Consider the following 15782-nt stretch of genomic DNA (forward strand, 5'->3'; position numbering starts at 1 on the left):
GGCTGTTCGGGCCGCTAAAATTACAGGTCCCCTCACGTTGGATTGAGGTATTTGGTCGTTGGAAACATCTTGGCAACACGATCGTCGGGGTGACTGTCAACCTTTATTCTGTTTGGTGGAGACTCCGCTCTTGAGTTAATAACCATGACAAAGTCTTTGTAATTGACACTAGTTTCATTGCAAAGCTGGGGTAACTGCATGCTGACAGCTCGGCAGCTGGGTCCTGGTCAAACACCAAGTAGAAGGATTATGCACAATCCCGAGAATATCCTACATAGTATAGCTCACGCTGGCTTTTGTCCAATTGTGACCAACGCTCGAAACATGGCACCCATTCCCTTGACTTCCTTCTCAAACCTCTCAGCCAAATTCTCATACATAACAGGTAGCTTGACACCGAGGGCTGTTGCTATCAGTCAAATTCTCAGAGACTTGGAAAGATAAGACTCACCCTTTGCGCCCTCAAGGAAGCTTGGGATGGTAATCACGAAAGGCTGCCACGATAACTCAGCTGCTTCATCATCACCCAGCAGCTTACCCATGGGCAAATCTACTGAATGGACGGTCACGTTCTCTAGTCCTGCTGCCTCAAATGCACCCGGTAGTTTGCGAATGCAATTTGATCCCATGCCCATACCATCGAACATGGCTGCGATGAGATTGCTCACATCTCTCCGCGCTGGACCTACGTTGGGCCGATCTGTCAGATCAAAATCAAGCTCGTGGACCTGCAGCCAACCTCCAGGAGCAACCGTAGCTGTGTGAAGTCAGTAGTGTGACCTAAAATGGTGAAGACAGTCTTGGTTACTCACAGGCGAGATGATCAATGGCTTTTTGGTAGCCCGCCTTGGCAGCTCCAAGGATACTGTACCTCATGTGTGTCAAGTCAAAGGCTCTGACAAGTTGTTCTGATCAGCGCCAAAGAGCTGAGCAGATGGAGAAACCTGCTGCTTCAGGTCTCGAAGCAAAACTCCTATTCTTCCTGTTAGTCAAGTTAACAACACCTTCGACAGTCGGAGTATTACCATCGGCGCACCCGACGTCGAGAATCCTGAGTCCTTCTTTATCCAGTGGTATTGGTGCAAAGACAATCTTGTTGTCAAGGCATCTCTGAACCCAGGCATGCTGTTTCTGGAGCCGCTCTACCTCTCGGCTTATTTCCCAGGGATAGTCAGCTCTGCTTTCAGAGCTCATTATGACAGGGAGATGGGATAGTTGTCTGTGGCAGTGGTGGATGCGGCGATATTGAGTGCGGCGGCTTTTATGAGGATTGGGCTGAATGACAGGAGTCTTGTATGCCCATGGAAATTATGGTACTACACAAATTACCATAGAATCTCGCTCATCTATCGCCTAGCCAAGTGCACCTACATATCTCTCCGGACATCAAAGAATGTCTCCGGGCTTCTGGAAAGTCTCCATGAAGCTTGAAATCAACAACCATGGCTAGTGCTTATTGCTTGGCAACTCTCGTCAGCCGGAATTGACCAAGATACCGCCAGGGGCCTTTCGTTGATGACTTAATAGAGCTAGAGAATCTCTCTCTCCCATCCTGGACCTGGGATTTACCTTGATACGAAGCTTGCACAAACAGGAGCCGAGAATCGGCTGTTGGCAGTCAGTAGGTAGGCTCACGTAATTTCCGCGTGTCATTCGGGGTTTCTGGAGATTCCCGCTGGTGTTCAAGCTCGCAGCTGCTTGCCCTCCCTCCCCTCTACGGGCCTGGTCTTGGACCTGAGATACACACCTGGCACATAAGTAGTCAGTGTCTTTCCCGGCGGTTGACTTCTCCAGTCTGGTGCTGATCATATCGATGATATCTCCCGTTAGAAGTTGGCAAGAGGTTCATGATAGACATTTAGAACGAGGACAATGCTTCCAAGGCAAAGTACTGCCAGACCAAAGGATCAAATCTTTACACTTCCTTGAATTTACATCTCAACACGAATGATAGCAACGCAGTACGGGCTGTGATAGTTTAGTTCAAAGCGCTTTTCTAAAAGCCACAGGTTGGAGTTGAACGTTAAATATATAGATTGAAGTGGTCATAGCCAAAAGGCAGTTACGAGGTACATTGACATCGCTATGTGCACTTAAAACAGAAAATGCCACACGCGTTTCCAGGCAGGGCCATTGGCGAGCTGCTCGCGATAAGCGTTGATGGTGTCCCAATCATGCTCGCGACGGCCGGTATCAAGATCAATCTCGCTGACCTTTCTCCATCCCTCTCGCTTCCAGATGTATCCAATAGCATAGAACAGAATGACAACAGGCAAAGCCAGGTATGACTCGAAGAAGCCCTCGGCAGTACCAAGTGATCCATCAAGATTAGTGATAGCAGTGTAGAACTGTGCAATCAGAACGATGACGATGAGGATCAGTCCAAGCCAAGAGCCCCAGACTCCGAAGACGTGCTGGAAGGGGATCTCATCCAAAGTGTGACCGTGGTATTTCCAAGCCTGTCGGAATCGGATATGGCAAAGGCAGATAGAGCCCCAAGTGAACAAAGCAGCCAGACCGGACAAAGCCTGGAGCCAGACGAAGACGGTGTTTCCATCACCACTAACACTGATATATCCAAGAGCGCCGATGGCGATGATGGACACAACAGCAGGAAGAGGACGACCAGACTTATCAATGAAAGAGAAGAATTTGGGAGCATAGCCCTGTTGCGCGAGTGCGACGAGAGTTCGGCTACCGCCGTAGACGCAGGAGACGCCGATAGACAAGACAGAAACTAGGATAATGACGTTCATGAAAGAATCGAATCCTTTAAGATGAGCGTTGGCGGCAGCGATGACGAAGGGAGAGGCACTAGGGTCGTCGTTGCCAGCGTTCAGAAGTCTGGAGTCCTTAGAGCTGACGAGGAAACCGACAAGCAGAAGGCCAACTATATAGAAGAGAGTGATTCGCCAGAAGACCTGCTTGATGGCACCAGGGAGAGACTTGGCGGGGTTCTTGGCTTCGGCAGCAGCGAGACCGACAAGTTCTGTTCCACTGAAGGAGAAGGCTGCGGTGACGAACACACCTGGGACCATTAGTACCTGAAGAGCATCACGGAAACAAGGAATCATGTCTTACCGCAGAAGCCTCGGAAACCGTGCTGAAAAGCACCTGGGTCATACCAGAGCTTGGCGCCCTGGTAAGTGCTGTACTGTCCATCAGAAGGACCTCCACCGCAAACGAGGACGACAGCGATGATCATGAAGATAACGGTGGCAGAGAGCTTGAGCAGTGCAGCCCAGAACTCTTCCTCGGCATAACCAAGAGTACCGAAAATGTTGACGAGGATGATCACAGCAAGGAATACCTGTAATATGTCAGTCGACAGGCTCACGACGGCTTCATTGGGGGCTGAACTTACGCTGACCCAGATAGCTACGCTAGTATGCGGAGCCCAGTATTGGATGACTGTGCCGCAAACTGTCAATTCAAGAGGAAGAACGAAAGCCCATTGCATGACATAGTTCCAACCCATGGCGAAACCCCAAGAGGGATCAACAAATCGGTTGGCATAGCTGGTCATTTGTTAGCACAAGTTATAATCGGAAGGTAGACAAAACTCACGTATAAAAACCACCAGATACGGGATACATGACAGCAAGCTCACCGAGAGCATAGACGACGTTGAAGATCATGACACCCATAATCAAGAAACCAATAGTCAATGAACCAGGGCCACCAGTCTGTAGAGCAGAACCGCTACCGACGAAGAAACCAGCACCAATACTGCAAATGAGTTAGCACACCGAACCAATATTAGCGCGTCATCATTTAGCAGGGCGGCAATAAGCCGGCGTTGCACGATGACGACAGAACGAAAACGACTGACCTGCCACCAATAGCAATCATGTTAAGATGACGGGGCTTCATCTCACGCTGCAACTCAGCAGTTCCCTTTGCGTAATCATCATGGGGAGCGAATGAGCCGGGAGTAAGCCCATTGCGCAGCGCCCACGACTGCTTGGGGCCATCCTCAATGGGCTCAGTGGTGCCTTGCTTCTCATCATATCGCGGTGATGTATCGTGAGCCTCGAGGGCTTCTTGTTTAGGATGGATTTCCGACATGGTGAGATGTTTAGATAAACTTCAATGTCTTGAAGAGTCAGAGGATCAGAGGGAATTAGAGACAGCGCGGGCTAATGGCAGATATATACGGATACATACGATACGACTGCTACAGTACTCGAGCTAAAAGTGGCAACTCGGGGGGATCATCCCTCACACGGACCTAAATGAAAAGCGGAAGGTGGTTTCTTGGAAGGATGCAGAGAGAGAAAGGTACCTGGGAAGGGTACGTAACAATGGAGCACTGCATTGATTTGATTGTTGGTTTCACTGCTTGAATTGCTGTGGTGATCCGTTTCTGGAGACTGGGGGCTTGCTCCTCTATCTCACGGATAAAGCGGCACTTTGCTCAGCTGGGGCAAAAGAAGTGGACACTCGAATGAACCAAAGCTTAAGCCACCGAAAAAAAGGAGCTAGGGGGCAGCAAGGGAAGAGAGGGAAACTAGCCTATCAACCGTTTGGTCGCGTGCTGACGTAGGTAGGGAAAAGAGTGCTACTGATCGGAAGTTTTTAGAGCTGAGGTTAAGGCTGTAGCTTAATTCTGTGCATCCTCGGATCCGAAGGTATTGTCGTCGATTTCTCTGCGAGTCCAACACCGACGAGGGCATGTTTTATTTGGTGTTACATGCAATGAATGTCCTGTAGTCTCGATAAGGTGCGCGCAAAGGGCTCCTCCCAAGTCTGGGGAAAGTGGCATCTTTTGAGGAATCTATTTGTCATAGATTCAAGTTTCTTACCCCGGAATATCTCTGCTGGATCTGCGTGCGCGTGTGAAATTGAGCAGTTGGCAGCAAATGGCGTAGCACCTGTATCACTGGGGCGCGCCCGGAGCCGAGCTAGCCGGAAGGGCCTCTTATCAAGCTGCCGATCCCGAGGCTAACATACGATTGAGCAGTGGCTATTGGGCAGAGACAGTCGAGTTTTATCTGACTGGAGTCTGGAGAAGGGGCACATAAACGGGTCTTGCTGCGGTAGGACCGACTTTGACTTGTGTCATGTCATGGGAGGAGGAATGGGATGCAGTCATTGATAGAGTTTGGGTACTGATCCTCGTTGGTTCAAATCTTAGGTGAGAAATACAAACGCATGGATGGATGGCCCAAGACAAAAGGACGTGCCAGGGTGTATTTAATTGTGGTGATGAGTATTTGTAGCACATCTTCAATTGCAGTGACTAGAAATGAAGTTGAAGGAGTTGGAGATATTCCCAATTAAAACCGTCCTTGATCTCTTGGCAGGGCGGGAGAAGCCTCTGACAGCTTGGCAACTGTGATGTTCATCTTGGCACATGACAGCGAAGAGACAAGCATTGTCTGGGGAAATATCCACGACGCGCAAGGCATCTACTATCAAAGAGGAAGCTGTTACATAAAAACAACGTCTCTAACTTTGACCTCCCGCTTCAAGGGTTCCAAAACCTAATTCCCATTAAACTCGTCGCAAGCATTGCATCTGCATGCGATCGTCTCGTGTCGCAAGTGAGTGATTTACAGCGCTAATCTTACCGCACTCAGCGCCCTGCTCCAGTGCAAACTGCACTGTCCTTGTTTTCCTGATCTTCATCGCCAAAACGATCAGCGAAATTCATCGCGCATCGAATCTAAACGACGATAAGGATTGTTTTAAACAAGCTCCGTCAAACGGCAGAATGACGCAATGGGCAAGCCTTGTTTGTGTTTGGCTTGCATTAGTCGCAACCCATTCCGTGCTCATCGCGTACACGCATTGGAATTGGTGGAATAAGTTTCCAGGGAATGACGTCTGTGATTCAACCGCCAAGCCCTGATAGTGCACTAACAGATAGCGTCTTATCGCGGCCTTGATGATCTGCTATCTGCTATATCGTAAACAGTAGGTAAGCGAGTGTTCCGCGTTCGCGGAATCGGTCTCCAGTGGAAGCATTATCCATATCTTGCTTAGCCTTTGGGAAAAGCAGGCCTTGATATAGGGTATTAAAATAAACTTGGTAAAGAGTCTCTTAAGCTTAAACTAGATTTACCTAAATACTTTTATCGCTTAGAGTTAAGGTTGTAAGTTTTCTTTCCTGCTCTAGGTTAGCTAGCAGAAACAACGATTAAACAACGTTGGGAATTTCCGCGATAATCGGACAGTTATCAACAGCTTGATCATAATGTTTATTTGGGCGTATTTTGATTCAGCGGTCATTCGTGTCACTTATACCCATCCTTTCCAAGTTCCGCCTCAGCCCTCAGAACGGCCTTGGTAGCCGACAACTGCCCTTCTCTGCTCAATCGAAAAGCGTCGATGACATCTTCCAGAGTTCCAACTTTTACTACAGGGTTCGCCTCAAGATCGCCCCTCTCCAGCATCCCGGTTACTAGTCGTAGGTACTTCTCCCAGGCACTTTTCTCGCCAGGCGTCTCGGGCCCTGTATTATCAAACACAGTGTATTCCTCACCCAACGCCCTACCAAAGACTGTAAAAGCGAGCATTGACTCAGCTTTGACATATGAATTGACAGCGCGAAGAGACTCTTTGTCGAGTGGCGATAGAGAAATCAGGCGAGACCCTGCGCTGTGAGCTAGACAGTGGGCTACTTTCTCTGCAGAACCTCCATCTGCAATGTTATCGAGGGCATATTTCAATTTCCCCCAAGTAACCTCTTTGACACGGCCAACCCAATCTTCATCGTGGTAGTCGACTGTGACCTCAGCACCTAGCCGTTTGAGGAGGTCATGGTTCTTGGACGAGGCCACTGCGATGACACGAAGACCGCTGACCCGGCCAAGTTGCACAGCATACAGTCCAACACTCGTGGAAGCACCATACACTAGAAAGTCCACTCTGTCTTCCCTGGATTGGTAGGGCTCAGGTAAGGACAAGTGTTGATACATAGCTTGCGTGGCCGTCGCAAAAGCGAGCGGGATAGTCGATGCCTGCTGCAAGCTGATGTTGTCGGGCACGGCAAATACGAGTGATGCCTCGATGTTCATGTACTCTGCAAAAGATCCAACACCTTCGAAGGTTGCGCCATGAACCCAGCCACCAACTCTCTGGCCTTTCTTCCAGTCTGAACCGTTAAGGTCTTCGACTGTACCGGCGAAGTCACAGCCTGCAATGAGACCCGGCTGTGCTGGTCCGTCCAAGACATCGCCTTCAACGAGTTTCCAATCACCAGGATTCAGAGCCGCGTAGTGAATCTTGACAAGAATTTCCCCTTCTCGCGGGCTTGGACGAGGAACCAACTGGACGGAGCCGCTTCCTTTGCCATCCGTTACAAAAGCTCGCATTTTAGCCATCTCTTCTACCATCGAAGGTTTCTCTCCCGATTCTCGGATGCCGTCGAGCGAGTGAGCTAATGATTCGTCGCGGCACGACTTATAAGGCCATTGTTATCCGAGTAATCGTAATCGAGACGAATTGATAAGCAACCCTGAGAAGCAACGTTATGAACCGAACTATTCCTGTTACTTTCTGCTAGCTCTTGCATCGTGACCTATCATGTCCGCTGGGATATTCCAAAAATGGCAGATGGGATCACTATCCTTGTCAGCCAAGACAGCTCACGGGAAGACTCAATGCCGACTTACAAATGACACAAACGAGTAGCAGATTCACCGAGAACAAAGTGATATAGTTGTAAAACATGGTTCATTAACATCTAGTAGAAATCATCGCTCATTATGCAAGAGTGAGCTGCCTATTAAGACTTTTCCCATAACATGACTTCTCCGCCATCTAGGAATTCCAGCATCACAAAACCCTCGTCCTATTCGCAGAAACAGAGATGAGACACCCAAGACAAAGGAAATCGTAAAGTTCATAATCTACAGACGAGCGGAGAAGCTGGCCTGGGAGGTCTGGCCATATGCGCTCTTCTCGGGCTGGTAAAATGGCAGAGATGTAACGGTAGCCTTGATGCGCTTGCCGAAGTACTCAATCTCTACCTTGTCACCTTCGAGGACTTCCTTGGGTAGGTATGCGTAGGCAATAGGCTTGCGGACACTGTATCCGAATGCTGCGCTTGTTACGTAGCCAACAGCACGGCCCTTGACGAACACTGGCTCCTTGCCGAGAATGACGGAGCGACCATCGTCGATAGTGAGACCGCGAATGCGGCGAGACACCTTCTCGCTAGACCGACCCTTGAGGGCGTTGTAGCCAACGTAGCCATCCTTACCTGGCTGAAGAGCAAACTCGAGTCCAGCCTCGTAGGGGTCGTACTCAGAGGTCATGTCGGTACCCCAAGATCGGAAGCCCTTCTCGATGCGGAGAGCGTTGAAGGCGCTTCGACCAGCAGCAATGGCTCCATAAGGCTGGCCACCCTGCCAAAGAGCATCCCAGAGTCGCAGACCGTTGTCGGCGGTTGTGTAGATCTCCCAGCCTTCTTCGCCAATGTATGAGAAGTTGGTGGCGATGACGGGAATGCCAGAGATCTCAGCCTTCTTGACGCTCAGATAAGGCAGAGCCCGGTCGGAGAAGTCGTCCTTGCTGACGAGCTTGATGAGATCCTTGGAACGGGGACCCCAGACTCCAACGGCAGCGAGGCCACCGGTGATGTCGCGGACCTGGACTGCTCGGTGAGGGCTGGCCTTGGTCTGAACCTTGGCCTCGCGTGTGAAGTAGTGAAGGTCGACGGGGCCGTTGACTCCGAGATGGAAGAGATCCTCTCCGAGTCGAGCGACGAAGATGTCACTCTTGATACCACCCTGGTTATCCAAGAGCAGGGTGAATGTCACCTTGCCAACCTTTCCAGCAACGTTGCCAGTCGTCAAGCGCTGAAGCAGCTCAGCAGCACCAGGACCAGTGATCTCCAGCCGTCGAATAGGAGTCTGATCGTACAAAGCAACAGCAGTTCTCGTCTTCCAGCCTCAGCCGCCGAAACAGCAGAGTAGTATCGAGAAGACCAAGCATCTCGCTCGACAGGCTTCCAAGCCTCGGGCAAGTCCTTGAGCAGCTTCTCGTTGGCATCGAAGTGGTGAGGGCGTTCCCAACCACCAGCCTCGAGGAAGTAGGCACCGAGCTCCTGCTGGCGCTGGTGGAAGGGGCTGACTCGGAGGTTGCGGGGTGACTCCTTGGGCTGGAGGGGGTGGAGGATATCGTAGACTTCGACGAACTGTGTAGATGTTGTTTCGGCAACATATGCAGGAGAAAGTTGAACCTGCTCAAAGCGGGAGATGTCGCACTCAGAGAGGTCGATCTCAGATCGGCCCGTAGTGAGAAGCTCAGCAAGTGCCTTTCCGACACCAGCAGATTGTGTGACCCAGACAGCCTCAGCGACGTAGAAGTTGTCAAAGTTGGGGGCCTGGCCGACAAGAGGGCCACCGTCGGGGGTAAAAGACATGATACCGTTGAAACCGTGGTCAATCTCGGTTTCTCGGAGAGCAGGAAGGATCTCCTTCGACAGTTCCCAACCTGGTGCGAAGTCCTTGGGAGTGAATTTAAGGCTGGATGGCATGTTTCGGGAATCGACGTTCTTGGGCGTCTCGCCAAGCGAGGCTGCAACAACGGGCATTGGGCGATGGCCGTAGAATCCAATGCCGATGTGATCACCGTGCTCACGGTAGTAGAGATCCTGATCCTGGTGACGGAGGATGGGAAGTTTGGCACCGTTGGGCTCCTCATTCTTGCCCTTCTGGCAAGGAACCGACTTTGTGTGCACATATTGGTGAGCCATTGGTGTCAGGGGAACTGGCAGGCCAACCATGGCTCCGATCTCAACACCCCAGAATCCAGCGCATGAGATGACGATATCAGCCTCGAAAGTTCCATTCTTGGTGTGGACAGCTGAGACGTGGCCGTCGTGGTGGTCGATGGATGTGACCACTGTAGATCCGTGATACTTGACACCAGCTGCTCGCGTTCGCTCAATAAGCTTCGCTTGAGCAGGACGAGCCAGTGCAAGACCATCAGTAGGAATGTGAAGACCACCAAGAACCTTGCTCTTATCCAGCAAGGGGTACAACTCAAGGCACTTCTCAGGGCTGATGAGATTCGCCTCTATGCCCCAAGAGTAAGCATATCCCCTTTTTCGCTTGAGCTCCTCCAGTCGTGCAGGAGTAGTAGCGATTTCTAAACCACCGACTTGGTTGAAGCAGTCTAGTGATAGTAGCTTCTCAACTGTGTAAGTGGCCATCTTGCTGAGAGTCTTTGATGTGTTTGTCTGGAATACAAGGCCAGGGGCGTGAGAGGTTGAGCCACCAGGCATGTCCAGAGGTCCCTGGTCCAGGACCGTGATGTCGGTCCAGCCGCGAGAGACCAGCTCATCAGCAACGTTGACGCCGACGATGCCAGCGCCAATAATGAGAACCCGCGGTGAGGGTGCCATTTCTGCTATTATGTGATGGAGGTAGGAGATGAGATGGAAAAAGGAGAATGAGATGAGAATGGTTTCCAACACAGAAGCTTCTATTGGCAAAGATCAAAGGTTCTAGTCGAAATATATCTTTCTATCAGCAATCTACGACTCCGCACTCCTCCTCACCGAGATCATCCTCAAAAGTATCTTGTCACTATGTCATGGTTACGATAAGAGCAACTAACATGAGAACCTCCGGTTGCGGGAGCGCTCACGTGATCGGCGTGAGAAGGCGGATCCGTTCAAAGATGGAGGGCGTGTGTTTATGGTGTTGCGTTTTCCGGGCCTGGCACGCGGGGGAGCAGAGCTACAGAGATAACGGGACGAGTCTAGATCTATTTTGGTCTTGGACCGGGCATCAAGTGCCGGTCGACCCCGTGCTGAGGATGATAGGACGGGTGATAACGAAACGAGATAGAGAATAGAGCGCGCGATGTCGGATCTTGCAGGTGAGGCACGGCCACTATCGAAGCGTCGGAGACCCAGAAAGGTTAAACAAGTACGTGGACGCCGCTCGGTTGGGGTTGCATGAAGTTTTGCCATGGGAAGGGGGAATGGCAATCAGCTGGACTGCCACGGACGTGCCATAGCGAAGGGGAAAGGCTATTTTTACCCTTGCAAGTACGGTACGGTAAAAGCAAAAACACCCCAAGAAAATTGGTCATGGGACCTTTTGCGGGAGAGTCACATTTCACGATGCCTTCATCTCGCGAGGGGCGTTGGTGTTTCGCTTGTGCAATCTCGTGGCATTTAGACCCCCTCCCTGCTATGTTTCTACACCAATTGAAAGCAGCACGAAACGCAATCGTTATCGTCGAGCTGTCATCGGTAGTCATTCTTACGGCTCATTCTAATGAATGGCATTTTGGTGTTGTTCCCTTTGTGGCTCTTCCCCTCTCTCGACAGGCTCTTCGTGTCGTGTTTCCTCAGGATTAACCCAATTGAGGCGACACCAATTGAGTTCACGATGGTCAAAGACAGGGTAATAACCGGTAATAACAACAAAAAACCCTTCCAAAAGGTTGTCCGACGAAGCCAATCATCTTCACGGCCAGAAAAGCTTGGCTCATTTGGTTGCCAGGCACGTTGGATTGCATGATGCCCCATTGGCCTACCAAATTTCCCATTCCAGAGATGGTGTCGACCCTGGAATTCCGGCCTCCTCTGCAGCCGATGGAACCGAGTAGACAAAGTCGACCTATGAATGAAGACCACATTTGCCAAGAGGATACGAATATCCAACGGCCATGTCGTGTCGTGGCATGCCCAAGTGGAGCGGTGAAACGAAACCCGACCCAGGTGAGGGAGGGTTTCTGATGTGCTTTGCGCCATGAAGCTAAACTCAACACCAAAAACTGTGCATCGTCAGATGAAAATCTAGACTGTCCGGCTGACCCGCCTCGCCTCTCCCAATATCGCCAAATTAGCCTCCCAAGTCCCCTCCCCCGCGTCGGAGCCCTGAAATATACCCCGACTTCCCCGGTTTACCCCAGGTTGTGTAGACGCCCGGTTTCATCGTATGGGGACATGTTGACACATAGAAATGCTGAACCCGCGAGAGAGACTTTTTCCCTTTCTCTTCAAAGCAAAAAGGTAGTCAAGCACGGTCCCCACCCCTCGACACTTTCTCATCCACTCAGTCTCTCACCTTGGCTAGGGAGGGACACACTGTGCATATCTAGCGTCTTCTCCATCTCCGGCAGCCTTCTCAAGCTTCTCTCCCCCGCATTTTGAACTTTTTGGCCTTCGGTCTCTTCCCCAGAAAATCTGCCCGGTTTCGGCTACCCCGGGCCCCCAAATCGAGACGCTCATCAGAGAGCAAGCAGGGGACAAACCCGCCGAGGGAGTTTTAGCTCCGCAGTAAACAACACTGATGGGACGGGCTTGGAGATGGATGATGCGCGGCTTCTGTCATTGTGGAGAGAAGACCTGCAACGCCGCCCTGTTTTTGTCTACTCTGTATGGGATGTAGCTGGAGATTTGGAGAGAAGGAAGGATTCAGGAGACAATGCACCGTTGATCTAAAACAGGGAATGACAAGACTCGTTATGCGTGGAATGACGGGAGAAGGTAACATGCCCAGTTCTAGACGTCTCAATTAAGCAAGAGAATATTCTACTGTACGTGTCTCTGCTGCAGATCAGATCTCCACTACCCTACCCTAGCCTTTTTGTCCATACCCAAGTTCCATTTACCATACTCCTAAAAGTGATTAAACATGATATTACTAAAATTTTCACCTTCCCACCATGCAGGCCCTCTGTTCTCGTTGAGGGCGGGTTGGGGGTCATCGCAGCCCATGTCGGCAATGTTGACGAACTGCGACGAGTCCGCGTAGAGCCATGGCGTAGTACATAGCGTCAAGTTATCGTCCACTGGCACCTCGTCGTAGACAGTGTCGCGCGCAGAGTCTGGACCCTGCGACGAGAGCGGGGCCTTGTAAGATAGCGTTGGCGCTTCTTGGCCGCCGTCTGCAGTGTTGATTGTGATCTCCGGTGCGCTGGCGACGATGATCTCCAGCGTGACGTTCTCATTTGCATCCTCGTTGGTGGGGTTTGGCACGAGGGATTGGTTGAGAAGACCAGCTGTTGGGAGCTCGTGGGAGTCTGCAAAGGTGTTGAACTGGAGGATCTTCCACATGAGAGGGACGCTGAGGTAGATCTTTGAGGGCATCCAGTCTTCAACGTCCATGCTATCAGATGTACCTGCAGCGATGCGCGTCATCTTATCAAGATTGCGGTCCTGTCAATTGTTAGTGCAAATTCATGCGACACTCAAAAAGATACATACCAATGCTCTGCAAGCTGCTGAGGTGTGCATAAAGGTCTTCAAAAATCGCCTGCACTTGGCAAAGTCCGTGTTTGACTTGTGCTTCAATCGCGTCGCAGCCGCACAGCAGTAGTACAGGTGCACCGTCGCCGCAATGGCAGCGACGTGGCCGAAGAAAGGATCTGCAAGCGGTACTTGCTTATCGACGACCATGTCGATCATGCGAACGATCCATGTGGAATGTAGAAGTGCCAATTCTGACGATCGCCTCCAAAAAGTGTTTGGGATGGCGAGGTTGGGGTTGTGCTGGGCTCCCACGATGTACAAGAAAGGATGGTTCAATACGGTCGGAATGACATGGTATGTGAACTGTTCCTTCAACCACGGCGCCCAGTAATCGCGATGCATCTTTAGGTCCTCGACCTTGCGCTCGTAGAATTTGACAGTGTCATAGCGATGGCACATGGGTATCCTGTTCTCCGTCTCCATAAAGTCGGCGAGGACTTTGGCGTACATCGAGTCATGTCGCCAAGGCTCCTTGATGTTGTTGTGTGAGCAGTCGGAGACGTATTTTCGCACTTGACTCCAGACCCAGCCGAGATGAACGCTGGTGTTCCAGATACCAGGTTCGTTCTGGTGCTGGCAACCGAGATCATCCCTGGGGAGAGTCGGCGCTCTTGGGTCTGGCATTGGGCCTCGAGTAGTGGAATAGGCCGGGCGCCAGATCTCTGTTGGTACGCTCAAAAGACCTTCTTGTCGGCCGTAGGATTGTTCAAGCATCTGTAGACTCCAGAATAGCCTCTTCTTGCGGTCCGACATGGGATCTTCCATGCCGTAAACGGTCTCGACGTCCAGCATCGCAGAGCGACATAATTGATGCGCAAGGCCGAGGTGGAATTGGCCAAGGTGAACATTACCGTCTACAAATGTCAGTCTATGTGTCGCGACAATAGAGATAGCTTGAACATACCAATGAATGAAGAATAGGACAGAAGACAGAGACTCTCAAGCGTCGCAAGATCTACAGTCCCATTTGCGATCCTCAGCATGATGAGACTCTTGGCATTGTTGGCGTACAACTTTGCCTGATCCCCATTGTCAGAGAATCGCAACGTCAAGGCGAGAATGCTGCAAGCAAGCTCATCATGCATAGACCCAAAGTCCCTGACCTCGTCGCGCTCAAAACACCATATTGGCTGTCGATGGCAGAACTCAAAGTACAATGAGATGCCAACAGCGATATCGGAATGGCTCGGTCGCAGCGACGAGTTCTCGGATTCGGACTTTACTGAGGGATGGCTTGTAGGGTAACTGTGCTCGCGCGTGTTTCGCACGCCAGAGTATGACTTTTCGGACGTGTCTGTTGTTTCTTCGAGGGCCGAATCGAGCTGTTGCTGTTGGTGATGGTTTTGCTGGTGGTGTTGGTTCTGTTTTTGTTGTGACGTAGGCCTGTGTAACGCCCCCAAAAGTTAGAACCCCTCACACTGTAAAGAAAGCGTCAGAGATAAGAAAAATACTTACAAGCTTCCATTCAGCAAGAAGTCAAGCTTCTCTTCCAGATGGGCCAATCTCTCCTCCTAATTAAAATCGTCAAGTTATGTTTTTTTTGTTGTTTTTTTGCGTGTGCAAAACCCCATGCACAACGTACCGAAGGACCGCTCTGGGAGGGCCTGACTGCCGGGGGATAGGAGCATGACTGTTTGAGGCGGACGCAGCTGGAGCATGCTGGCTTCTCGCCTGGGCAACGGGTCTTCTTTCGTCTGGGTTTCTCAAATCAGTACAGCTGTGACAGACGCGACATGACATCGCAGTGTGTGTTTGGTTTGCCAACCTGCAAGTCAGACAGGCGTGGTGAGAGCGTCGTCTGCCGCGGGTGCTAGTGGGAGGATTATTATTGTTGTTGCTGCTCGTGTTGCTGTTCTCCTCGGTGGGTGACATTGAAGATCTCGACATTTTGAAGGGTAAGATAGATATTACTATTATCTGAGACAAGGAAGAGAGAAGAGGGAAGGGGAGGGAGGGAATGTCCCGGCGAGGAGGATGATAACAATAATGAATAAAAAAAAGTTGATGGCGTAGGAGTTGGTGAACCTTGTTTCGCTCGCTGTAAAGGGGCCCGCTTCCACTAAATACCTTACCCTTGGACCTCTGGGACCTTCTGGCGCCTGCTCTACTGGAGGATACAGTGCAGTTTGGGATGGCTTACAGTTACTGTTGCAAACCCCGCACTGCCTACTGGTTCAAATGGACTGCGTGCGTGCGTGTGTTGGAATAACTCTTACTCATGGCCCTTGCGCTGCGCTGCTGATAACGCGGGGTTTGGCAGTGTACATACGAAGAAGCAAAAGCTTAGTGGGTTGTCCAGGGATTGGATGGAATGGCTCAGGCTAATGCGAAGTGCCTGAAGAGAACAAGGGGGCGTGGATAGTGTGACTCCCGGTCAGAGATGAGGCCCACTGAGCGCGAAACACAGAAGCCCATCCCATCCCATCCCAGCAATCCAATCCAATCCAATCCAATCCAATCCATCCGTTGCAGCAACAGCACAGCACAGCGCAGCGCAACACGACACAGCGTGGGATAACTTGCCATCACGGCGTTTTTGGTCTGGTGATAATAACACTAC

The 15782-nt window shown here is 50.9% G+C and overlaps 5 protein-coding genes across 7 annotated transcripts; all 5 read right to left on the bottom strand.

Annotated features, from left to right (window-relative positions):
- Positions 1 to 284: 284 nt before the first annotated feature.
- On the bottom strand, positions 285 to 1194 carry FVEG_10787 (hypothetical protein; the record flags this gene model as incomplete). Its single annotated transcript, XM_018899960.1, has 5 exons — positions 285 to 403; positions 452 to 757; positions 813 to 865; positions 901 to 973; positions 1026 to 1194. The coding sequence occupies 5 exons, from the start codon at positions 1192 to 1194 to the stop codon at positions 285 to 287; spliced, it is 720 nt and encodes a 239-aa protein (XP_018758135.1).
- A 641-nt stretch (positions 1195 to 1835) lies between these two features.
- FVEG_10786 (hypothetical protein) lies at positions 1836 to 4340 on the bottom strand. Of its 2 annotated transcripts, XM_018899959.1 has the most exons (6): positions 4168 to 4340; positions 3833 to 4096; positions 3568 to 3729; positions 3365 to 3518; positions 3082 to 3310; positions 1963 to 3028 (listed from the first exon to the last, which is right to left on the bottom strand). In XM_018899959.1, the coding sequence occupies exons 2-6, from the start codon at positions 4066 to 4068 to the stop codon at positions 2094 to 2096; spliced, it is 1716 nt and encodes a 571-aa protein (XP_018758134.1). In that variant the 5' UTR covers positions 4069 to 4096; positions 4168 to 4340; the 3' UTR covers positions 1963 to 2093. The 2 variants fall into 2 exon arrangements, with proteins under 2 accessions (XP_018758133.1, XP_018758134.1); XM_018899958.1 differs by having other exon boundaries at positions 1836 to 3028; positions 3833 to 4340.
- Positions 4341 to 6239: 1899 nt separating this feature from the next.
- FVEG_10785 (hypothetical protein) lies at positions 6240 to 7328 on the bottom strand (the record flags this gene model as incomplete). The annotated part of the gene is made up of 1 exon (XM_018899957.1): positions 6240 to 7328. The coding sequence occupies one exon, from the start codon at positions 7326 to 7328 to the stop codon at positions 6240 to 6242; it is 1089 nt and encodes a 362-aa protein (XP_018758132.1).
- Positions 7329 to 7856: 528 nt separating this feature from the next.
- FVEG_10784 (hypothetical protein) lies at positions 7857 to 10357 on the bottom strand (the record flags this gene model as incomplete). Its single annotated transcript, XM_018899956.1, has 2 exons — positions 7857 to 8861; positions 8915 to 10357. 2 exons carry the CDS (start codon positions 10355 to 10357, stop codon positions 7857 to 7859), a joined length of 2448 nt encoding a protein of 815 aa, XP_018758131.1.
- A 2046-nt stretch (positions 10358 to 12403) lies between these two features.
- On the bottom strand, positions 12404 to 15253 carry FVEG_10783 (hypothetical protein). 2 transcript variants are annotated; one of them, XM_018899954.1, is made up of 6 exons: positions 14988 to 15253; positions 14805 to 14916; positions 14678 to 14733; positions 14127 to 14605; positions 13178 to 14076; positions 12404 to 13129 (listed from the first exon to the last, which is right to left on the bottom strand). In XM_018899954.1, the coding sequence occupies exons 1-6, from the start codon at positions 15107 to 15109 to the stop codon at positions 12590 to 12592; spliced, it is 2208 nt and encodes a 735-aa protein (XP_018758129.1). In that variant the 5' UTR covers positions 15110 to 15253; the 3' UTR covers positions 12404 to 12589. The 2 variants fall into 2 exon arrangements, with proteins under 2 accessions (XP_018758129.1, XP_018758130.1); XM_018899955.1 differs by having other exon boundaries at positions 14678 to 14916.
- Between the last annotated feature and the right edge of the window lie 529 nt (positions 15254 to 15782).

The sequence above is a fragment of the Fusarium verticillioides genome, chromosome 11 (assembly GCF_000149555.1).
Source record: "Fusarium verticillioides 7600 chromosome 11, whole genome shotgun sequence".
NCBI classification, from domain to species: domain Eukaryota; kingdom Fungi; phylum Ascomycota; class Sordariomycetes; order Hypocreales; family Nectriaceae; genus Fusarium; species Fusarium verticillioides.